Source organism: Zalophus californianus, chromosome 10, assembly GCF_009762305.2.
Source record: "Zalophus californianus isolate mZalCal1 chromosome 10, mZalCal1.pri.v2, whole genome shotgun sequence".
Lineage (NCBI taxonomy): Eukaryota > Metazoa > Chordata > Mammalia > Carnivora > Otariidae > Zalophus > Zalophus californianus.
The window spans coordinates 60,249,190-60,272,372 of record NC_045604.1 but is presented as its reverse complement, the minus strand read 5'-3'; the positions used below and the strand labels follow the sequence as shown (position 1 = coordinate 60,272,372).

At 38.7% G+C, this 23,183-nt stretch overlaps 1 protein-coding gene across 4 annotated transcripts in view; it reads left to right on the top strand.

Moving 5' to 3' along the window:
* The window catches only part of GREM2 (gremlin 2, DAN family BMP antagonist), a 109,319-nt gene that overhangs the window by 5,447 nt on the left and 80,689 nt on the right, over window positions 1-23,183 (top strand). Inside the window, exon 2 of one of the 4 annotated variants that reach the window (XM_027614196.2) lies at window positions 12,078-12,187. The exons of the other annotated variants lie outside the window; for them this stretch is intronic. Coding sequence (XP_027469997.1) covers window positions 12,159-12,187 — 29 coding nt within the window. The 5' untranslated portion in view covers window positions 12,078-12,158. The remainder of the gene's footprint in view (window positions 1-12,077; window positions 12,188-23,183) is intronic. 4 annotated transcript variants of the gene reach the window in all.

The window sequence follows — 23,183 nt, the reverse complement described above, 5'->3', positions numbered from 1 at the left end:
TGCCTAGTACAAATACCATGTGCATTAAAAATTACTCTGTTTTTACAGCTGCAACTCTAAAAGCTGGAGGAAGCTAATCTTACCACCTATGGGAAACTCGCCACCTCACTCTGCTTTTATGCAATTACAACACACACCCTGGATAAAGCATTAAATTCTCTAATTGTAGTAGGAGTGTTTCAGGAAAGTTGATAGATGTGTGATATTGTACTTACAGTTAATAAAAACCCAGCAGCTCTATGAGATTTCATTGCCAACTGCTTTTTTTAGGAATCTAAATTTCATCAAATTTTCAAGCTATCTTTAATTTTCCCTTATTGATCACTTTACAAATTAAGATTCATCTAACATTTGTTGAATGTTTAACACATGCCAGGTTATACTAGACACATTGCTGTATAGTATGTAATTTAATCTTTACCACAACTCCAAGGATTTATCTTATGCAAGTTTTATTGATTGAGATAATTGGTTACAACCAAGAATATAACCATTTATGCAAGCATTCATTCAACAGATAGCTATTGAACTTCTTCTTTGTATACCAGTAACAACAGCAACAGTAATAAAATAGTATGGTTATTGTCACTAGCATGATCCTTTATATTATGTTTCCACATACATGGTTGCACTTAATTCCTGGATAAGGCAGTCACTCACACATGTAAAAACAACAACAAGCAAACATCTTTCTATACACCAACTCGTCACTAAGTGATTAAAATTGTGTATATGGAAATAATCTTGATTGTTGCTTGATTTAAGTCTATAGTCGTAGGAGTGTCTTATTTGATAGAGTATAAACTGATGAAAAATATTCATCCTCAAGCCTACTACTGGAGAGAAAAAATAGATTGTGTCTACTTTAACCCCTTTGCTGAGGATGTGTTCATGTCTCGGGGCCACTTCAAGCTCTAGCCTGCAGAGAGCACCCCTCATTGTTCCTCATTAAATCTTTGGAGCAATACAGAAATGTGTAGCTTCAAATATATATATCCTAGACTTCAACTTCAACTTAAGATATCTCACTTCTGTGAATTCAGAGAATGTAAACTTCGGAGAAAGCAGATGGTAGCATCACTGTGTTTCAGAGGGCCAAATGGTATTAAGACTCCTTTGACCTAGAAGAGGGTTATCTGGTTATTATTAAAACTTATTAAGCTAGGAAACTCAGGAGGCCGGGTCTGCACCTGTTCCTGTTATTCACACTGAAAGTGTGGCCTTAGGGAGAACCTGCAATCTCTTGAGTTCACTCTTTAAAAAGAGAAAGTGGAAGTGGATCATCATATTTCAGTCCAGCCCTAAACATCAGTTCTACAAGCTTCCTTCTGTGACGATAGCTGACATTCCTTGAAGGATGACTATTTGTTAAGTATTTTATAGGTATCATCTAATCTTTATCAAAAGCCTAGTATTCTTTTTTTTTTAAAGCCTGGTATTCTTGTTATTATCCCCACTTTACAGGTGAGATAACTAAGGCTTAGAGAGATTAAGAGCTTTCAAAAATTAACACAGACAAGCAAATTGAGGAACTGGGTTTCACACCCCCCTCCTCCACCTTTTGCATAGCATGTTGCACCTTCATTCACTTATTTATAGTATGTGTGGGGAAGATACTATGTGCCAGGTGCTGCGCAAGGTTATAGGGGATAATGATGAAGAGCTCAAATAAGTGGGAAAGACAGAGAATGCCCTAGTAACATAATGGTGTTTGCTGAGTATGATAATACAGGATGCTTTGCAAATCTATGGTATTATTTTGCCTTATTAACAAAACCATTTGACAGTTTAAGTCTGCTGATTATAATAGCTCAACTCTTTTCTCTATATCATTTTGGATATTTCTCCCTCTCCAATATAGTGCGGCGTTAGTCTTCCTTGTGTAATTATTTTTGTCATATGTTTACATCTTTCACTAAATTTTAAATTTCCCTTGAGGACAGCAGCCATATCTTATTCAGCTTTTGGTTTCCCAGCACAGAATCAATGCTTAATTAGTTGTACCTCCATTGAGCTCCAGCTACATCTAATTTACGGCTAGGATCAGAGACTCCTGCTTATCTGCTGAAAGGCGCAGTCTTCAAAAAGCTTTAAATACACACATCTACCATAGGCTAAACAAATGACAAACTCAGTCATTCATCTTGGGGAAAAAACATTTTTTTTTCTTTTTGCTTTGTGTTACTGATCGCTTGTGTTACACATTTTTGTTTAAAATAGTCATTTCAGTAAGAAAATCAAACTGTCACTGAAAGTCAATTAATCCTCTTTTTAAACAACTTACTGCTTTGACTTTAAAATACTTTATCAACCATTCTGACACATTTTTCTCCCCAAGTGAGAGACAACTTCATCATTGAAGGGTGCCAAGGTGTTCCTGCAAGTTTATCCTTCATTCCTCTGGGGTTATGTGGGCTGGTCATAACATACTGGAATGCTTGCTAACTTTCTGGGCTCTGTCCTTTAATTTGGAAATTAACAACCTCTAGCTCATGCAGAGAAAGTGATAAGGTTACCAAAGATTCTGGAAACAGTGTCGGGTTTTGAATTGGAAGGCTTAATTTGGGAGAAGCAGGAGAGTTAAGAGGACTGATTTGCTCTATGTGGTTGCAAAGAGCAGATTTTTAAAAATCTCTGTGAAAGAATTCTTTACCGTCAGGTAGTCTGTGACAATTCAGGAGGGTCTATGAATTTGGGTGGTAAAAAAAATTACATCTTTGTTTCTACTGTGCTGAAACTGAAATTTCCCATCCCCTTTAGTTATGAATGTGAGCAACATACCACACTAGTATTAGCAGAACTGTCGCCTCATCACCAAATAGAAATCAGAGCTATTTTCATATCACCTCACAGTTGATACAGATGTTTCAAAATATCACACGTATCACAACTTCAAAATTATGGTAGTTACTATACCTATTTCTAGATCTTATTGTTAACATGTAAAGAAGACCACATAAATCCATATCACACTTTTGTTTTTAAAATATGTTGGTATATATACATATTTGTATATTTATGCACATACACACATGTATATGTTTTTATATGTATATATGTGTGTGTGTATACGCCTATACATAGTTTCCTACTTAGAGTATACATTTCTGGGGGCACCTGGGTGGCTCAGTTGGTTAAGCATCTGACTCTCGATTTTAGCTCAGGTGATGATCTCAGGGTCATGAGAGCCAGCCCCATATTGGACTCTGAGCTGAGCGTGGAGCCTGCAGAAGATTCTCTTTCTCCTTCTCTCTCTGCCCCTCCCTATTCTATCTCTTTTTTAAAAAAAGGGGGGTATACATTTCTGAACTTAGAAACGTTATCCTGAAAAGGAGCTTCAGTAGACCCAAAGGAGGTCCATGGGGAAAAAATGTAAAACACCTCACTCTATAGGCTGGTAAATTTGGCTTATTAGATGGCAAATTTTCTATTAACTAAAGTTGCCCCAAATGGAATAGGCCACCCTGTGAGCCAAGGAAGCTTGTGCTGGCAAGGGGCAGTGCGGGGGGGGGGGGGTGCTGGATGGATTTCAGTTGAGGGAAGTTATACATCATATATGGAGTTGGGCGTGATGCTGCCACCTAATGCTGAGGCTACATGGTCAAGACCAAGAGACAAAGAAAAGTCCATTGCTTTCCTCAGTTTCGATTTGCAAGGGTTTGAGCCAACCGGCTTCTGTAAGGAGAGAAGAGTCCTTCAGAGGTGTACATCACACCACCTATCTTTGTGTTTGTTTCTAGGCTAGTCTCAAACATCAGTAAGTACTTGTGAATTGGATGGCTGAGGGCCACAGTTACTGATCAGGTCTGACTAGTGTCCTAAAGAGTCAGAGACCCACTGCATGGGGTTCCTAGGCATAGATAGCTCTAGGCTGCATTGTAATTGTCTTTTCATTTCTTCTCTCCCCTGCTGTACTGTGAGATATCTAAGGGGCCATGCATTTGCATCTTGATGTCTCTAGTCCAAGATACTTCATGTTTGGCAAACGAATTGATGAATGCCCCGGTAGAGGTCACTGTTGTTGCAGAACCAGTGGCCCCATTTTTTAAAAATAAGGAAGAAAATATGAGAAAGAATACTTCTGATTTTACTAAATGTAAGTATCATTGTGGGATGGGCTCATGGAGAGCATAGTTATGGACCACTGAGTACCCAAATAAAAACCTCAGAGAAGAATCCTGTTCATGGCAAAATGAGCAACTTCTATTCAACTCGATGGAAATGTCGATAGCAAATACCTTTCAGGGTGGCTGGGGACGTGGTGGGCTCTGGTAACTTTTAGGGAGGTAAAGAATTTTATTTGGGACTTAATTAAGCTGAGGAGGAGAGAAGTTCTCCTTAGAGGATGCCAAGGTGTCCCTGCAAATGTATAGCTCACGCTTCCATTGTTACGGACTTTGGGAAGGCAGTGCTTATGCTGGAAGGCAGAGTTGGGAGGGGACAAGAAAGGACTTATCGAGCACATACTATGCATTTTGGGTATTTGAACACACAAGATGTCATTGATTTTTATAAAAACTTCTTGCGGTAGGTGCTATTGTCCACATTTTACCAACAAAGAACTGAAGTATATTGAGCTTCAGTAAATTTCTTAACTTCACACAGCCACTAAGTGGCTAAGTAAGCATTAATCTAAGAGCTTAAGAACCCCAAATAAAATTCACTGCCTTTTCACTACAACAAAGCTCTAAAACACTGCCTTTTTCTTCCATAATTTTGGCTCTGTTGCATCTCAGTGATGCAGGGTTCATACTAGAGACTCACAGAGATAAGAGTCTAGGTATGCTGTGTTGGGTAGATAATCAAACACAGAGGAAGTGTGTACTACTAGTTTAAAGCATGAACTTTGGAGTCAGATAAACCTGGCTCCATTCCTACCTGAGGGACACTATTACTTAGAAACAGTAATCCTCATCTAAAATTGCATAGTATTGTTTTAAGAATTATATAAAATAATGCTTTCATCCCAGGCACAAAAATGCAGTTCTTGTTATTTGTTTATTTATTTAGCAGGCTTTTGATATTAGTGGATTGGGGCAAAAAAGCAAGGGTCTTCAATGTTTTATAAAAGAACAGCGCATTACTATGAATACTTTAGAATTGGGAGTTCAGATCCAATTTTATGAACTGAGATAAATAAAGCATTTGAGTCTTAAGTTTATCTTTTAAATGTAATAATTATTTAGAAGAGTTAATTAAATACTCTCCCTGGAACCATTGATTCTTTTGACAAATATGTATGGATCCAGAGCTAGAAATGGCAGAATATCAAAAGATGGATCATATTTTCGAAAGACTTATAGCTAATGGGGAAAACAAGATGTATAGATCAATAATGAGGACACCAGGTAAAAACTGGATAAAACTGGTAAAGATGTGGACAAATAAGGTGACAAGGGCATTGGAGGAGTGAGAAGTTACTTCCAATAAAGAATTTTTGATGCTCCAGTAAAGCCTGGGCAAATCACACCATGTGTTACTTTGCATTATTTCCTTTCTGTTTTCTCCAACCCAAGACCTGTGTTATGTATTAATGTCTTCTAACTCATTGAGTTTTAGAGATACAAAGAAATGATTTACTTAATCTTCTCATTTTACATATAAGCAACTGATAGCCCAGAAAATTGTGTGCCTCATAAGACTGAAATAGAACTAGAAATAGAACGCAGATTCCCTATCTCCCTGTCTATTCCTCTTTTTACTACACATACACCCCAGTGGACCTCCACCATTAAGCGAAGCCTAAATCAACAGTACATGAAGTACTGTAGGAGGTTTCACAAAGGTCCAAGGTGCAGCCTACAGGATGTGTGCCAAAGTGGGGGAGAAATCATTTTGCTTTGGGGATAGTAGAAAGATTTTGTATAAATGCAGTGTAGTCTGTTGTTGTTTAATTTGGATGAACTTTTCTCCTGCTCTCTGCAATACTAGATAATCCTAGAGCTTGAAATCCCCAAGGCTGAGGTCCATTGAAATAGTCCCAATCATTTTTAGAAGTCCAACAATGCCTTCAAATCAAGTGATGAACAAACAGAAAATGGAATGAAGTAGGCGGAGGAGTAAAGTAGCCTTGCATTCTCCTTCCTGGGTCGACAAGTGTCATAGTGCATTTGGGCTTATTAAAGTAATAGGAATGACTTTCCCTTCCCTCTATTTGGACCAAGGATAGATTTGTGTGTGTGTGTGTGTGTGTGATATGTAGTCAGGTTTTTCCACATTCCACATGCCCAACAACTGGTGTCTTCTCTAGTTCAAATGCCCTAGTTAGACAGGCTTACTTGGTCATACCTAGAATTACTTTTACCAACAAATGCAGCCTCTGGACAGGATTTGCGAAAAGAAAAGAGTTGGTGTCACAGTCCATCCAGAATTGTCCCCCTCCTATTTGTCAGAGGAAGGTCACTCTCTGGAGGAAAACATTCTGCTCTTCCTCAGCCAGGTCATGTTGGCACAGTGCTCCTTCTCCCTCCTCGTTCCTCTTATTCCTGGAACCAGACACGCACAGAACCAGACATCCACCTAGGACAGGCTGCCCAATAAATAGTGGGCACCTCCCTCCTTTACTCTCCATTGAATGAATGACTGAGGTGCAGCGGTCCCTACCCGTGGTGCCCCCAGATGACTCTGAGAGTCAGCAAGAGATAGATTTCTCTCTGTGGGAGAAGTACTATCCCTTATACAGTCAGGAAAATGTTTTACTCCAGGAGACAAAGCAGCAGGAAGCAGGACATCGATCAAGCAGGGTATATCCAAGGCAGCAAAGCCATACTCCATGGCTGCTTGATTCATGATTGCTACCTTACTCCAGTTGAGTTTACATGCCATTGACCTCAAGTAATTGGGCAGTGGAGGATGCAACAACTAACTGTTCATAAAACTTCTTTTTATCCAAATTTGGAGCAAAATTTGTGAACTCTATTCTTGGGGTTGAACGAGACAGCATTGCTGATGACTGATGTCTGAATGAGCACCATATGGATTTGTACAAAGGGAAGAAAATAATCCTCAGTTGTAAAAATATCTTTGGTCTTCATAAGGGTGATATGCACCCACATGTTTCTGTCAGGTGGTTTTGCTATAAACAATTATTCTTGGACTAATAGGAAAATTTCCTTTTATAGTGATTGTACATTTTCCCAGATTATCAGTGTAGCATGCAAAATCCCACAACTTCAGAAACTCAAAAGATCAAAGGCAGAGAGACCAGTGGAGTCTTTAGACTCACCACACACCAGAACAATAGTTTGGCTACCAGAAAGCCCCTTTAATGACAACAAGAAAGTATACTCTCATAATTACCAAACTGCACTGTGAAAATTGATATGCATTCCTAATTCCTGCATTAGATATTCCTGTTGTTTCTTGATGGCAGTAAAATTCAGATTGTCTCCATATGATTAAAACATTGGCCAATTGAGGTTTGGAGCCGTTTAGTCAATATTAACTGCTGTGGTGTTGAATTGATTTTCTGTTTCAAGTGACAGCCAAGACTATCAAATAAACCCAAAAATATTTATTAGGGCGGCTTCTGAATATATAGGCAGACTCAATATTGACACAGACTCAATAATCTCATTAAAGGAGGGGAAGAGATTTTTTCCATCTGTGTAGTAGCTGGCCTATAGGGTAGGTACACTGAAAATGTCTTTGGGGTGCATGAAAAAATGAATAACTTAGAGCATGTGGAATTGAAAGTAAGGAACTGTAGTTGTTTAAATATAAAATAAGTCACAGATAATGTTAACAGATTGACCATCAGTTTAGAACATTAGCCCTGTTTTGTCAGGGTTCTGATCGATACACAATCAACAGACATTCTTGAGTGTTTACAGTGTGACAGGCACTAGGAATATAAAAAAGGACGAATATAAAAAGCTGCCCTCCAGCAGCTCCCAGTCCAGCAGGGGAGACAAACACTAGACAGGTAACAGCAACATTCAATAGGAGGGGCTACCTCTGAGCCAAGGGAAGTGGGAACAGGGCAAAAATGGCAATGTGGATCACTAGTTTTGCTTTGTAGAGACTATAAGGCCCACGTCGTACTGTAGGAGACTGTCTGCCTATTATACTAAGGAGTTTACAGCTCCCACACATCATCTGTTCAGCACTTTCATTTTTTGGTGTTTTGGTTGTGTTGTTTTTTGGTTTTGGTTTTGTTTTTGTCCTTGTGACAGGACAATAGACCTGCTGTGCAACTTTTTCCTGGTCCCTTGGACTACTAGTGAAATGCAAACGGTTTGTGGCCTCTAAAATGTCCTGCTGGTTCGCCTGCTTGCGGCTCAGGAGGCTCCTTCAGCACTGCCTCTGAACATTCTGGCTTCTGGGTTTTGCTGCACGCCAGAGACAGTGGTCTCATTCCTGGCTTTTTCCGAAAGGATCGTAACCACGATCATAAAAAAGGATTATTGGAATCCCAGCAAGTCATATTCAGGTGTAGCTCTTTGGAAAAAACATGATCTGAAGAAGGCAATGTGCCTCAGTAGAGTAGTAATGCTCCTTGTTTCTGGTTTCGTATCTGGCGTTGGCTGAATTTTAGTTCATGACGAAGAATGGCACAGTGGGCTTATAGTTTCCAGCCTTTATTTACTTGTGCACTGGCCAGACACCGGATGGAGAAAGTGACTAGCAAAAGGTCAGATCCTTTCCTTTTTTCTTTTTTTTTTTCCCCTCTCCCCCAAGTACGCACAAGAAGATAACCAAATGTTTGTTTTTCTGTCAGAACATAAGTTTGGGTACATCTACGTGACTAGAAGCCGCTGAACTAGAATCCTGTTTCATAACAGAGGCTTACCTGGAGTGCTCTACACTGCTCTCCACAAGCCCAAATGGCATTAAACATAAATTCAGTCGCCTTGTTATATCGGGTGGGTGCACACAAATGACTGTGGTCAGTAGTAATGGGGGACAAAAAAGGTCAAGTGATTTCTCTGTAGTTTTGCATTTCCTTAGCTTCCCCCTGGAAAAATATAATGGATTTCAACCATTGACTAAGTTTCCCTTACATAAGAAATACTATATAAAATGATCAATTAGATTTAGGATTCTACCTCATGTTTAAACAAGGAAGATATCCATCTCCCAAAGGAATTCAGAAATGCCAATGATTCATTAATAATGACAAGAAAAATAATCTCTGTCATTCACTGAGCCCATCCATAGTAGAATAATCTAACTGTAACTGTGATTAGAGGAGGCCACACCTCATTTAGAACTTACTGTATTCCAAAGACCGGAGTCAGTCTTTTTACATCCATTTAAGCCTTAATAACAGAGCTGAGAAAAGCACTCCTAATCTCTGTTCTCCAGAAGTCTGAGAGTCAAGTTATTTCCCCATGAGCAAAAGTTAGGCCCTCTGTCTATCTACCTCCAAAGCTCTAACTCATAACCCTCACGCAAGATTATGACCTACACACATTATTAGATGTTTTACAAAGATAATCATATTAATTTGCAAAGCAACCTTAGAGTCAAGTCTTACTATTATTCCTTTCATACACATGAAGACCCAAAGCCACACCGCCAATAGAAGGATCCAGAATTCAGACCCAACTCGGCCTGACTCCAAAGCCCTTGCTTTCCATCTACTCAATATGCTGCCTCCAGACATGTTCCAGGACGCTCTCCTCATCCTCAGATTGCCTTTCTTCCCAGTGGGTTTTCTGGTGCCTGAAATTCCCTTAATAGGAAATAACACCTTCCATTCCATAATTTGGAAAATGACTTGGAAAGAAAAACACTGCTGGGGTATTTGAAGATTGACCAAAGACCTCTGGGTTGCCAAGGCCAGTATACAGGTGCACAGGGGGAGGGGGACAACGGAGAGAGGGTTCACAGGGAGGGTCTGAGGGCACAACACCGAGAAAACAAAATAAATTAAGGAAAGGAGCCTGAGGATTAATGAAGAAAGCAACTACTTCACCATTTTTCTAAGGGCTAGGTCAGTGAACCACACTGCCTAGTATTAAACAAACAAGCAAACAGAAAACTCTGAACTAGGTTTTTTTTTTTTTTTTTTATTTCACTGTCGCATTCCCTGAAAATATTATTCACAGGTAGATATGAGGCCAAAGAGCATATATACCCTTAACGTGGGTTTATCTTGGGTCTTGCCTTTATATCTTGTTTTTATTATTAAATTCTCTAAAGTTCTACCCACATAGGGTTATCCCACCTCTAATCCTAAATGGCAGAAAGAATTTCTTGGGCCAATATTCCTATCCTCCTAGACTCATATCCAATATTCTACCCTATTTTATTTCCCCCCAAAAAGGAAAATAATGACCTGATTTTCATCCCTTTATTCTTTTATCAGCTCTTTATTGAGCATTTTCTCGGTATGAAGGAATTCAACCCCATACAGCAACTGATTGACTGCTCCCCATAATGTCAAAAGTCGCATGTGGGGGCGCCTGGGTGGCTCAGTCATTAAGTGTCTGCCTTCGGCTCAGGTCATGATCCCGGGGTCCTGGGATCGAGCTCCACATCGGGCTCCCTGCTCAGCGGGAAGCCTGCTTCTCCCTCTCCCACTCCCTCTGCCCCTGCTCCTGTACTCTTTCACATAAATAAATAAAATCTTTTTTAAAAAAAGCATGTCACAGACCTGTACCTCTGAAACAAATAATACATTATATGTTAAAAAAAAGCAAAGAAGATAGTAGGAAGGGAAAAATGAAGGGGGGGGAGATCGGAGGGGGAGATGAACCATGAGAGACTATGGACTCTGAGAAACAAACTGAGGGTTCTAGAGGGGAGGGGGGTGGAGGGATGGGTTAGCCTGGTGATGGGTATTAAAGAGGGCACATTCTGCATGGAGCACTGGGTGTTATACACAAACAATGAATCATGAAACACTACATCAAAAACTAATGATGTATGGTGATTAACATAACATGATAAAATTTAAAAAAATGTAAAATTTAAGAAAAGCATGTGTTTTGCACAGCAAGGAACTTAATTTCTGGGAATAAAACTGATGAGGCACCTCTCAAAACTAGGGTGACCATAAAATTTATTGTCTAAACCAGACACTTCTCAGGGGGTGCTATTAATAATTATGCTGGGACAAGAGGCAGAAGGCAGGCCATTGCAGGGCAAACAAGAGCGAGGAAGAAGAGTGGTCTGGCCGCTAGGGTAGTGTATGCCCTTCACAGTCCTGGAAAATCACATATGACACTAAAAGCAATCACATATATTCATTGGCAAGCACTAAGAACCTCGTGTGTACCAGGGCAGGGCTTGCCACTAGTAAGGAGTCACTGATGATGCTCACAATCTAGTGAAAAAAGACACATATGTGACTTAAGCTTGTAATAGTAACAGGGCTAACCGACATTCACTGAGAACTGTCCATATGACATGTGGTTGATTTTTTGTTCATTATCTCATGTAATCCTCACTCAATCCTATGAACTAAGTAATGTATCTATGCTGGGTTTTCAAATCAGGATACTGAGACTCAGCAAGGAGGACATGTCCAAGGTCTGTCAACATACAACTAGTGGAAACAGGGTTCAGGCCTCTATGTGTGCAGGTTCCAGGCCTGAGCTCATGGCCATCATGCTTTGCTGCTTCCCTGTGGAGAACACTAAGACACATGTCACAGTGGAGATAGGAGCCGAGTGATGGTGGGGCGCAAAGAAACCTCCCACCACGTCCTGTGGTGCATGTGGAGCACTCGAGGAGGAGAAGTGTCACAGAGGAGGTAGCATTTGAGATGGGTCTTGATGAAAACCTAGAATTCCATGAGGAATCCAAGGAGTGGGGTGGAGATATTCCAGGCAAAGGGCCAGTGGGAGCAAATTTCTCCCCTATAGCACCAACGGGTATAAAGGGCAGGGAAAGAACCTGTGCCTTCAAAGTACTTGTCTCTGCAATGGAGAGCAGGAGAGGGCCTAAAGTTGACAACAGTTTGAAGGCACATAAGCCTATGATGGTAGGCAGAGTTGTGCTTTAGGATCAAGATCCCTGTTAGGGCCAGAACCTTGGTCCCCATTCTGCCCTGAGCTCTTCCTTTCACGTGACAAAGTGACTCCAATTCTAATTGCTGTTGCTAGAAAGTACTTTCTGTCACATTTCAGAATTTTGATAGACTCCCTGTCAAGCATTAAATCAAGGAATAAATCAAGAATAGAAAGACTTCAAGAAACCCTATTTGTCAGATGACGTCCAATGTTGGAGTTCCATCTATGTGAGTTTTGAAGATAATTAAAATGTACCATTTTAACTGCTATTTTTTTAGTTTAAATATTTTTTTCTGATGGAAATATTTTCAAAAAGTCGTGTTTATTTTCCTGCACTACTAAACATGATGTACTAAAGGTGATGAAACTCTCCTTTCTAAAATCATTGTCATCCTAGAGAACATCAATTGTCCTCTAGGCCCTCATTTTTTTATTAAGATACACATTTATTTATATTAATTTAACAAGCAGCTATAGAGTTCTTGCTCTGTGCCATGTACTTCCAAATGCTTTATAATTAAGTCATGTCATCTCTATGAGGCTGAGATTTCTTATCCGTATGCTGTGTGCTGAAGCACATAAGAACACTATGCTTTTTCCTCACTAAAATGCTGTGGCTTCTTCTTTTTTTTTTTAGATTTATTTATTTATTTTAGAGAGAGAGTGCACAAGTGGGGAGAGGGGCAGAGGGAGAGAGAGAGAGGGGAAGCAGACTCCCCACTGAGCACAGAGCCCCACACAGGGCTCAATCCTAGGATGCTGAGATCATGACCCGAGCTGAAACCAAGAGTCAGACACTTAGCCAACTGAGTCATCCAGACACCCCAACGCTGTGGTTTCTTATTCCTTACACTTAACCATGGTGAATTTGCCTTATTAGCAACAGTGAACCAAATAACAGAGCTTCTTAAAGTTAAGTATGAAATAAAAGTACAGAGGCTGGTGGGGAAGATGGTAGAGTTGGAGGACGGTCTTCTAAAAATTGTGGAAGATTTTGTGCCATGTGTTTTTGTTATCCAGAGATCATTTTGACTTGGTTTCCAGCTCTTGACTGTGTTCAAAGATGTCAGATAAATGATGTTTAGCTGTATGAGAAGCCACTTTAATAGCACAGCTCTAGGAAATGCAAACTTTTAACTTCCATTTAGAACCATGGATGCTGACCTTCTGCAGAACCCTGGACAATTCATATAGATGTGTTCTTTGGCTTATTCTAACATTGAAGTAGTGAGGATGAATTGTATTATGTTCGTGGAACTATGGCAAGAAATCATATGTTTGAAGAGGAAGAAGTTCCACATGATGAACAAAGGTAGAGCTTCTTTCCAAATATCCAAAAGGCCACTATTATGGTGGTATCTCATTGTGTCCATTAGCACAGTCAAAATAATTTTAAAACTAATAATCTCTTTCCACATGAACTCAGTTTAGGAACAAACTGTGTCTTACAGTTCTGATTGCATTTCACTCTAGAAATCATAGGATGAAAAAAAAAAAAGAAATCATAGGATGTGTTAATTAGTATTCTTTTACTCACCTTCCAGGTAAAACTTAATTTTAGAAGTAGTCTCAAATCAGTCCTATCTACCTTTATACATTGATTCTTTAGTTCGATGCATCTCTTATTCCAAAGCCAGGAAGGAATGTCTCTCAGCTGTAACCTCAGCCTTTATAATTCTTCTAGTTGTAGCCTGGAGTAGAGGCTCCAATCATAGATTTTTATATCCTTGAAACAAGACTGTAAAATTTTATAGCAAATTGTAGAACCATGGTCTGAAAAACCCATTCAAACATTTCAAATATGAACTTCATCTTGCAGTAGAATTAAGAGTCATTTATTTTCTATCAAAAGCATCATAAACAGCTCCATACCTCGTAGTAAATCAGGAAACCAGATTGCCAGGGAAGGTACTGGACCTACTAGTTTGGCTGCTGGAGCTGTTTCAAAAGCTGCTGGATGACCTCCAAAGGCCCCTTCCACTTCAAAAAACTCCCTTTCTTTTCAGCGAGTCATGACTTATGACCGGGTCTTGGGCAACTCAATCCATGGCCATCTGCAAAAGAACAATCCATTTCCAGATCATTAGGAAAATTACCAAGCCTAGCACTTAGTTGAAAAAATGGCCAGAAAATGTTGGAGGTGGGAAATGTGGGGAAGAAGGAACAAATGTATTGAAAGGATATTCCACCTGGAAACGACGCATTGGCTAACATGAGTAAGGAGGGCCAAAGTTTTAAGATATTCTATACCCTTGAACCAGCATGTTCCAGAGTCCTTGATACAAACCTCCATAATCAGAGGCTGAATACCTTATTTAGGTATTCTCTACCTAAAATTCTCTAAGCAATGTAATGTCTTTCCAGTTTTCTAACAATATTAATCCTACTTCATTCAATTTATTCATTCAACAAATTTTTTTTTAGCTTCTTGCATGTGTTAGTCACTCTGCTGAGCTCTGAGGGTACCCCGAAGACCATGACTGGATGATCCATGCTCTCATGAGCCAATTACAGTGGCAGGGAGTGAAAAATTAAATAAATCATAAATAATTTTGTTAGCTTCTATGTAGAAAATCACATGAATGTTGTTTTAGACTGGGTGGACAAGGAGGTTTTCCTTGAGAAATCTTTCTTTCTTTTCTTTCTCTTTTTATTGTATCTACATGAGATGATGGATGCTCACTAAAGTCAGTGGTGTAGCCACTTCACAATATACATAAGTCAAACCATTATCCTGTATGCCTTACATTTATACAATGATGTATGTCAATTATGTCTCAATAAAGGTGGGGAGGGGGAGGAAGCCAGTTATGTGGAAGCTGGAAAATGAAGCAATGCAGAATCCCTGGGCCAGGGACAAACAGAAGCAGGTGTTTTCTAGGAACTTCTAGAAGCAAATGTGCTCAGAGCTTAGTGTGCAAATGTCAGTGGCACCATTTGAGGTGGAAAAGCAGGCAAAGGCCAGATACTATACGGTGTCAGAATCAAGGTAAAGGACTCTGATATTATCCTATGTGAATTTTATTCTATAGTAAAAGAAGACTGAGTACAACACAATTAATTGCATCTAATAAAAAAACTGTCTTCAGACAAATATTCTTGAAATATAGATTTAATTATGACACTTCCCTGCTCACAGATCTGCTGCTCACCAAATAAAATGGTAACTCCCAGGCATTGAAGGGAGAGGTCTTCGCCATATAATGTTAAACACATCTCTTCCATCTCTAACAATGTGCTCTGTGAGCCCGTTACCCCACTCCACTCGACATTCTCTGAACCCATATTGCATTTTTCTTTGCTCATGCTGCTCCTTTCTCCTCACCCCTCCCTACCCTGACATCCGCCTGTTGAAATCCTACCCATCCTTCCAGATCCAGCTTAAAGGCCACCTGTTCCATCAAGCCTTCCCTGCTCCCCTCTGCCAGAATTTATCTTTCCTTCCTCTGTCCTCCCAGAGGACTTTCCACCTCTCTTAGAGTGCTTACCACACACTGCCTTGAACTATAACTATTTATGTACCTCACTCTCCCCCGTGAGTCCAACCTACTGAGGTTCAGCTAAATGGCACTTGTGAGTTTATGGTCCCGTAGAGTGCCTGGTAGAGACAGTCCACCCTTAGGTGACAAAGGAAGTGAAACCAGTATTGCAAAAGTGACAGAAAGAAGATGAAAAATAGAGATTAGAGCCAGGAATGAAACATAGTTATTAAGCAAATAACTGCTTTTAAAATACTCTGAATAGACCTTATTTCAAGAGTTAGGCTTCCTAAAAGTAATTCGTATTTGTCTCAGGTCAACCTCACTTTTGACACATAACTGCTACTTAGTAAAGATACAGTTTTCTAGAAAACAAACAAACAAACAGATCTGATACTGGCTCTTCTTCCAACTAACTGCATGACCTTGTACAGTATTTGCTTAACCTCAGAGTCTACAGTTTTTCCATATGAAAAATAAACATAGTGTTAAGTGCTCTGCTTTTCTGTGAATGCACCAAATGTTATATTGATGTGAAGTAAGAAGAGTGTTCCTGTTTGCTGACTGGACGAATTCCCATCTTACCTCTGCAACAACACAGAGGCCATGCTTTCAGAATCTCTGCTGGTGAAGAGACTGTAACAGGTGTCTCAGTTTGGGCAATCCCAGAAGCAGACACTGAGCCGAGGATTCAAGTGCAAGCAGTGTATTGGAAAGTGCAAGGAACACAGGAGAGTGATAGAAGTGACCAGGGAAAGCAAGGCAGTCAATAAAACGTGCATTTTAAACCAGCAACCACAGTGAGCAAATGGTTCTAAATCCAGTGGGACAACACCAAAAAAAAAAAAAAAAAGTACAAAACACAACCTCAGAATCATCTTTGCCTTGAAGTGAAAGAGCTGAGATATTAATACCCCTACACCTGTCAATCATTGGTTGATACACAGTGCAACATAATGCAGTGAATAAGAATAATGTATTAAAGCTTATTTACATGGAAAGATGCTCATGAAAGTGAAAACACAAGTTAAAAATTTTTTGAGCATAATCATATGTATATATAAGTATGCATAAAAGTCTGGAAGGAAATATTTATATAAAAAGTGTTCATTTTAGCAGAGGCTATCTTTAGGGGGGAGGTTTCTCAGTGATTTTATTTTCCATTTACCTCTACCTTCTCATTTTTTTTTTAATTGACATGTATAGCTTAGAACAACTTAACTTCAGGATAGAAAAAAATAATCAGACCCCAAAGTAGGATCAAATAATCAGACTAGAGAGTAAGATCAACGTAATCCAGAAATATCTATAATATATGTCACATTTATTTCCAGAATTCTCCACTGATTGCTTTGGTAATGGATGTGTATTAAACCCTTCCCTCACTTTTCTGCAGTCTCTGATTTTTCCAGTTTAAATTCACTTTCAGTAGAAGAGTGGGCTGACTGGAACCTGGAAAGCATTTTCAAACATGTAGTTTCTTTGCCTGAGGCATCTTTAGAGGTTGAATAAAGCACTGAAATCAACCCTTTTGAACTTCCTTCTTTAAGAGCCATCTTATTTATTGTAAGATAAATGCTTTTTCAGCTCTCTTTGAAGGAAGCAACATATGAAGGTTGAAGGCTGATGGGCCCCAATTCTGTATTCTCTGGAAAATCACCATGAATGTGTGGGGTTTACTTTTTGTTTTCACTTGGGGTTGGGAGTCTGGTTCATAGGTCTCTCCTCAGCCCTTTTCCCCAGGCCCACCTCCTTTCTTTCATTACAGCCATCAGGTACTGGGTATCTTTTCTGCTAATAATCATAGTCCTGGACAAGTTTCTGCACTTGGAGAACTCAGAACATAGAGAAGGTATGATAGAACTATGCTTTAAGACCTACTTGTTCTAAAGATCTGCTTGTTCTTTACAGAGAAGGGAGTCAGCATCCATTTCTGCTAAGCAGCAATCAGGAGAAAGTCAAATTAGATTAATTACCTAGAATAAAAATGGACTTGTACTTTTGCTAGTAATGGATTTCTAGTCCAGAGAACTTTGCAAGTATTAATAGCATGCTAGTTCTTGGCAGATGATAATCATTAGTGAGCAAGGAACTCTATCCTCCTGCAATGATTTAGCTTTGTCACTATGTAGTAATCTTTGTCTTAATGTTATGTTGAGGCAGGGAGAAATTTTCCTTCAATCTGCTTGTGAAGCATAACAGTTTCTAGTATAAGGCAGAAAGAGGGCTTCCTGCTCTAATTATGTGTGGGTTTTGCTTGTTTGTTTTTAATGTGGGTTCTGAATTAAATATAGTAAAATTCTTCTAAATTCTTTTCTTTGAGGACCCAACTGGAAAGATTGTTCAGAGAAGGAGCTCAGTCGATGCAAATTCTTTTTAAATGCACAAGCTTCCTCCCCGCTAGTACTCTTAAGTCAGTGTCCTTGAAACCCAGGACCAGCCTTATTCCTGGGTAGAGTAGGTTGCCATAAATCTATTGCAAAATTTTGAGGGGTCTTTCACCAGCTAGGAACTTTATTTCTTTTCCTTTAATCCCTAAACTGCTGTCTCTGTTAAAGTACATCTCCCCTGGGAGAAAGAATAGTATTGAATCTATTTAATGTCAGTCATTCACTCTGATTTTAACCCTTTGGTCACAGCTGAGTTGCATGTGACAACAGTTAAGGGTGGAAAATTGAAGGCAGCCTTCACACCCTGCGTTGGCACAACCCTGAGAGTGAGCGCCTCCTTAAATTTTGCACCTGGGCAACTCACTTGCTTCACCCTAGTCCTGGCCCTGACATGTAGGTTATGCTTAAAGAGACTTTACCTAGATAGTCTAATTTGATTCTCACTACCATCTTATGAAATCAAGCAAATATAATGACCCCCAAATTGATAAGGAACCTAAATTTGCAGATAAAGGTCTTGCGGGTAATAGATGGACTGGAGCCTACAGATTCATTTTAATACCATGCTCTCTGTATTAAACCATGCTCTTTTTTCCAAATGGAAATGAGACTACAAAAATGGGGGGGTCATGGAGAGACAGGATGGCAGTAATGAAAAACCCTGCAGGACTCATTGCTCACTCTTGTTCAGGCACCAGGAGGGGAAGGGAATAATCATGTCTCTAGAGGATTCAGCTTCAAAACTAGATGTGACGCAGAATCAAATGGACATGAACAGGATGAAGGAAGAAAGCAGGAAGAGGGGGATGGAAGAAGATGACTTAGAAATTTGAATTGTTGTAGAGCATATTTGGCCATCAGAGCAAAATTATGGAAGGCAATTCAAGCCCTGCTATTTGAATGGAGCACTTGCCTCAAAAAAGAAAAAAAGGCACTGACATCAGGTATATTTGGTGTCAACATAAGCAGGGAAAGCTCCTGGTAGCAATGTTTGCTGAAACAGGAAAATTGGCAATTTCTCATTACCTATTTGCCACATCTTTTTATTTTTCCTAAATAATGTCTGCATTTGTGTGTGTGTGTGTGTTTGGATACTTCTGATGTTTACTCAGACTGCACATATTTTCATTCTCTTTTGCCCCTTTTTCCTCCATGAGATTAATGCATACTGTGCTGGATAAGCAACATTTTCTGCAATTAAGGATTATTTCCAAAGTGTCACATTCCAGAAATTGCTCTTTTAAATGGTGATTCAGTGTAATTATAGATTACAAGACAATGTGTAGGTAGATACAAGGAAATATTTTTTTTAGGACTTCCCCGGGCAAAACAAAATCCTAAAATCCCGTAAAGGAAGACTGTCATCATCATTAAAAAAGTATGGTGAGGAGGAGAAATAAAATACAAGAGGCCTTAATAGAACATACCTAAAGTGGGAAAAAAAAAGTCAGTTATGGGATCCAAGAATAGTTTTCCGAGAAATAGATTTTCCTGGATTTTATTTACCCTTTGGAATTCAAGAACATAATATGTAGAGAAGTTGAATCACTATGTTATACACCTAAAACTAATGTAACATTATGTGTCAACTATATTCAGAGAAAAAAGTCTAAAAGGAAAAAAAAAAGAAACACAAAAGAAAAAACACACACAAATATTTGATCCTTGATTTGAAGAAGAGAGAAATATATAACAGATTTCTTAATAAAGTTTATTCATATTAAACAAGAAGAATCAACATTTTAAATTCTCATAATAAATTATAGCAGTGGTTTTCGAAGTGAGGTTCTTTGACGAGCACCATCAGCATCACCCGAACACTTGTTAGAAAGGCAAATTCTCACCCCGTACCCAGACCTTCTGAATCAGAGATCTGGGGATGAAGCCCAGCAGTCTGTGCTTGAATGAGCCTTCTGGTGATTTTGAAGTTTGAGGACCGCTATGTTACACAATCTCCTTGCAGGTTCCAAATAGATATCTATTGAAGAGTTTACATAAATTATTAATATAAATGCTTTACTTTGGAGAACCATCAAAATGAATTATATGTTCATATATTTTGTAATTACTATCTCTTTAAGACTTAAAGGCAGAAATCTTTGTGTTGAAAATTCAAAGTCAAAACCCTTATTCAGTAAATAGCTATTTATATATGTAAATTGACAGGCATAGGAAAGCTCAATTCCAAGTTTAATTCTTTTTTTTTAAAGATTTTATTTATTTATTTGAGAGAGAGAATGAGAGATAGAGAGCACGAGAGGGAAGAAGGTCAGAGGGAGAAGCAGACTCCTCGCCGAGCAGGGAGCCCGATGTGGGACTCGATCCCGGGACTCCAGGATCATGACCTGAGCCGAAGGCAGTCGCTTAACCAACTGAGCCACCCAGGCGCCCTTAATTCTTTATCTAAAGAATATTTCAGGCCAAAAATGCTTCCTGAATTCTAAAGAATACAATTGAGAAAAATAATTTATTTTAATGTTATAAATTATTTATTACACATTATTTTTATAATACTATTAATGTAATTACATAACTAATGTAATATTGGCATATATTTATATTTATATTGTTTATTTTTATGTTATATTTATTATATTATATATTTATTATAATATCACTGTATCTATTCATACTATCTATATTGTATAATTATATAAATTGTATATATTATATGTTTTATTATGCTATTTATTATAAAACATATTAGTTTTATTTTGTAAATAATAAAAATATAAGTAAAATTATTAGTTTTTATAACTTGATTAAAAAGTTATTTAATATATTTTTATTAACATTGTTATGAGGCTATAAAACCCTCTTTAAACCTTTAGATAAGAGTCAATTTGATTTAAAATATTTGGACTTAATAATATTAGCCACAATCTGTTCAGAATTTTCTACACATCAGGCCTTGCTAGTCTTTACAGCAGCTGTAGAAGATGGGTACTATTAGCTGTACTTTGCACATGGTGACTGACCCAGAGAGGTTGATAACTGGCTTGAGATCAGAAGGCTACTGAATCTCAGAGCTGGTTTACAAACTTGGGCTGTTTGACTCCAGAGTTCATGCTCTTAACTAGCAGTTATTTCAGGTTTTTAAATGCAAATGTTTATATAATATAAACAATATCTTGAGTATTTTACAACAATATTTTGCATAGAAGATGATGTATGTAGTAGTAATTAACAAGTTAAGATAAATGTCTCCATAAACCTTTTGTCAAAGAGAGTTATTAATTATTTAGACAAGAACTTATATCTTAATGATTAAGCATGCCAACAAGTGAAAATATTAGTTGATCATTGGTATGAAGAGAAAGCTTGTGAAAATTCAAACAATTTTTATTTTAATAGGCTAAGAAGAGAAATTTAGCAAAAGCCCACTGTACCTATTCATGCCCCATCCCTGTATACGTATTACTATGAAATATTTTAGCATTGACATGAGCTTTTTTATATTGTTCTAAAGTTGCCCCGATAGCAGCATCTTGGAGAGAAATCTCTACTTTTAGAGGCACACGGGCTTTAGATTTCTTTGAGACTCAAGAAGGGCAACAAGTATGTCTGGTTGACTCTAGCTACTCTACTTTTATAGCTGCTTACCATACTGCCACATGTAAGGGTATGGTCCCAAGATAGAGATGGACTTGGGGGCAAAGTGTATCATTTCCCAAGTACATCTTCCATTGGTCCCAAGATAGAGATGGACTTGGGGGCAAAATGTATCATTTCCCAAGCACATCTTCCATTCTTTAAGGTCTACATTATTCTTCATGTCCTTCCCTTTCCCAGAAATGCCCGTCTACTTTGTCATTTGAGGTCTTAACCACATTTCGAAGCTCAGGTGATACGCTATCATGCACTGCAACAAAACTTTCCTGGTGATCCCAGACAAAATCCTTCACAACTTCTTTAGCATCTCATCCACTCACGAGACACTCACACTATAGCTGCTCATGTAGATGTCAACACCCTATGACACTGCAATTATTCGGAGGGGAAAAAAGCATGTCTTCAACATCCTTGCATTCTTATCACCTCTACTGCAGAGTCTTGCATATGGAAATAAGAGTACTTGCTCAGGCATTAGAATTTACAAAATGCTTCACCCCAAATATCATTTCATCCTTACATCTACTCTGTAAAGTAGACATAATCATGATTCTCTTAAAATACCTGAAGAATCTGAGAGTGAGACTTAGAAAGCGCTTTGCTTAGTATCACTCTGAGTATTCTCACTCTGAGTGTGTGCTCCTTCAATGCATATCTGTTCTCAAATATTGGTTGAATGAATTGACAAATTTAAAAATAAATTAATTAATTCCGGGGTAGTCTAGATCCTACTGCAAAGTTGATTTAAGGTCTTCCATTGCTTTCCCACAACCTTCTAGACTTCTCTGCAGATCTCTAAGTTTCTCCACAGATAGTAGTGCAGAGAGAATGGGGTATGGATGTAACTGCCATGAGGAATCTGGCAGCTATGGTCTAGAAAATTCATCTCCCCTCCCAAAGGTTTTCGAGAAGTGCCCTGACAATGAGTGAGCAGGAGGGAGAAGAATCTTCTAATCTCAAAAATGCCAAATACCAAATGAATTCCTACCTGAGTGTGAAGATTTTCCCCTTTCAATCCCAATCCTTTTTATGGGACTCAATATATGTTATTTGTTATATTCTGGATAGCATCACCCCAATAATCAATTGCCTACCATCCCTTAGAAAGGATTTTAGTTGGGTATCTCAATGAGAACTATAAACTAGCTGTCTAACTAGGGGAAGGAAGAAGCTGAGAATAGGAACAGTGAATGACTGCAGCCACCCTGATTTCAGGTCTGACATATGGCTCAAGCTTGCTCTCCATGCCCCACTGTATAAAGAAAGGCTGAGATATAAAATTTTTAAATAAGATTCGCCTCCCCCCACCAATCTGGAGATTGTTTAAGAATGCAGATTCCCAATCTCTGCCCTAGGACTTCTGATTTATTAGTATGTACCAGAAAGTCTTATAATCTGCATTTTAAGTAAACTCACAGGTAATTCTAGTGCCTCCTGTGAGTCCGGCATGTGGATTACTTGTGTGATCATTTTAACCTGCTGTCTCCTCCCAAGATCATTTCATAGATCTTATTAACCCTCATAAGCAGCCATAAAGCTTGCAATACATTTGGCTGAAGCCCATAAGAATATATGGTGTAGCATCTGCTAAGAGTTCCAGTTTCTTTATTTTATCATCAGTGAAATTGAGGTCTCAGAACCTGGGTGGAGGCAGATTGGAAACACACAAAAACAAAATAATTGACTGCAAAATAAGACCTACTAATCAGAAGCATTGTTCGGGAAGCCTCTATAAAGCTAAA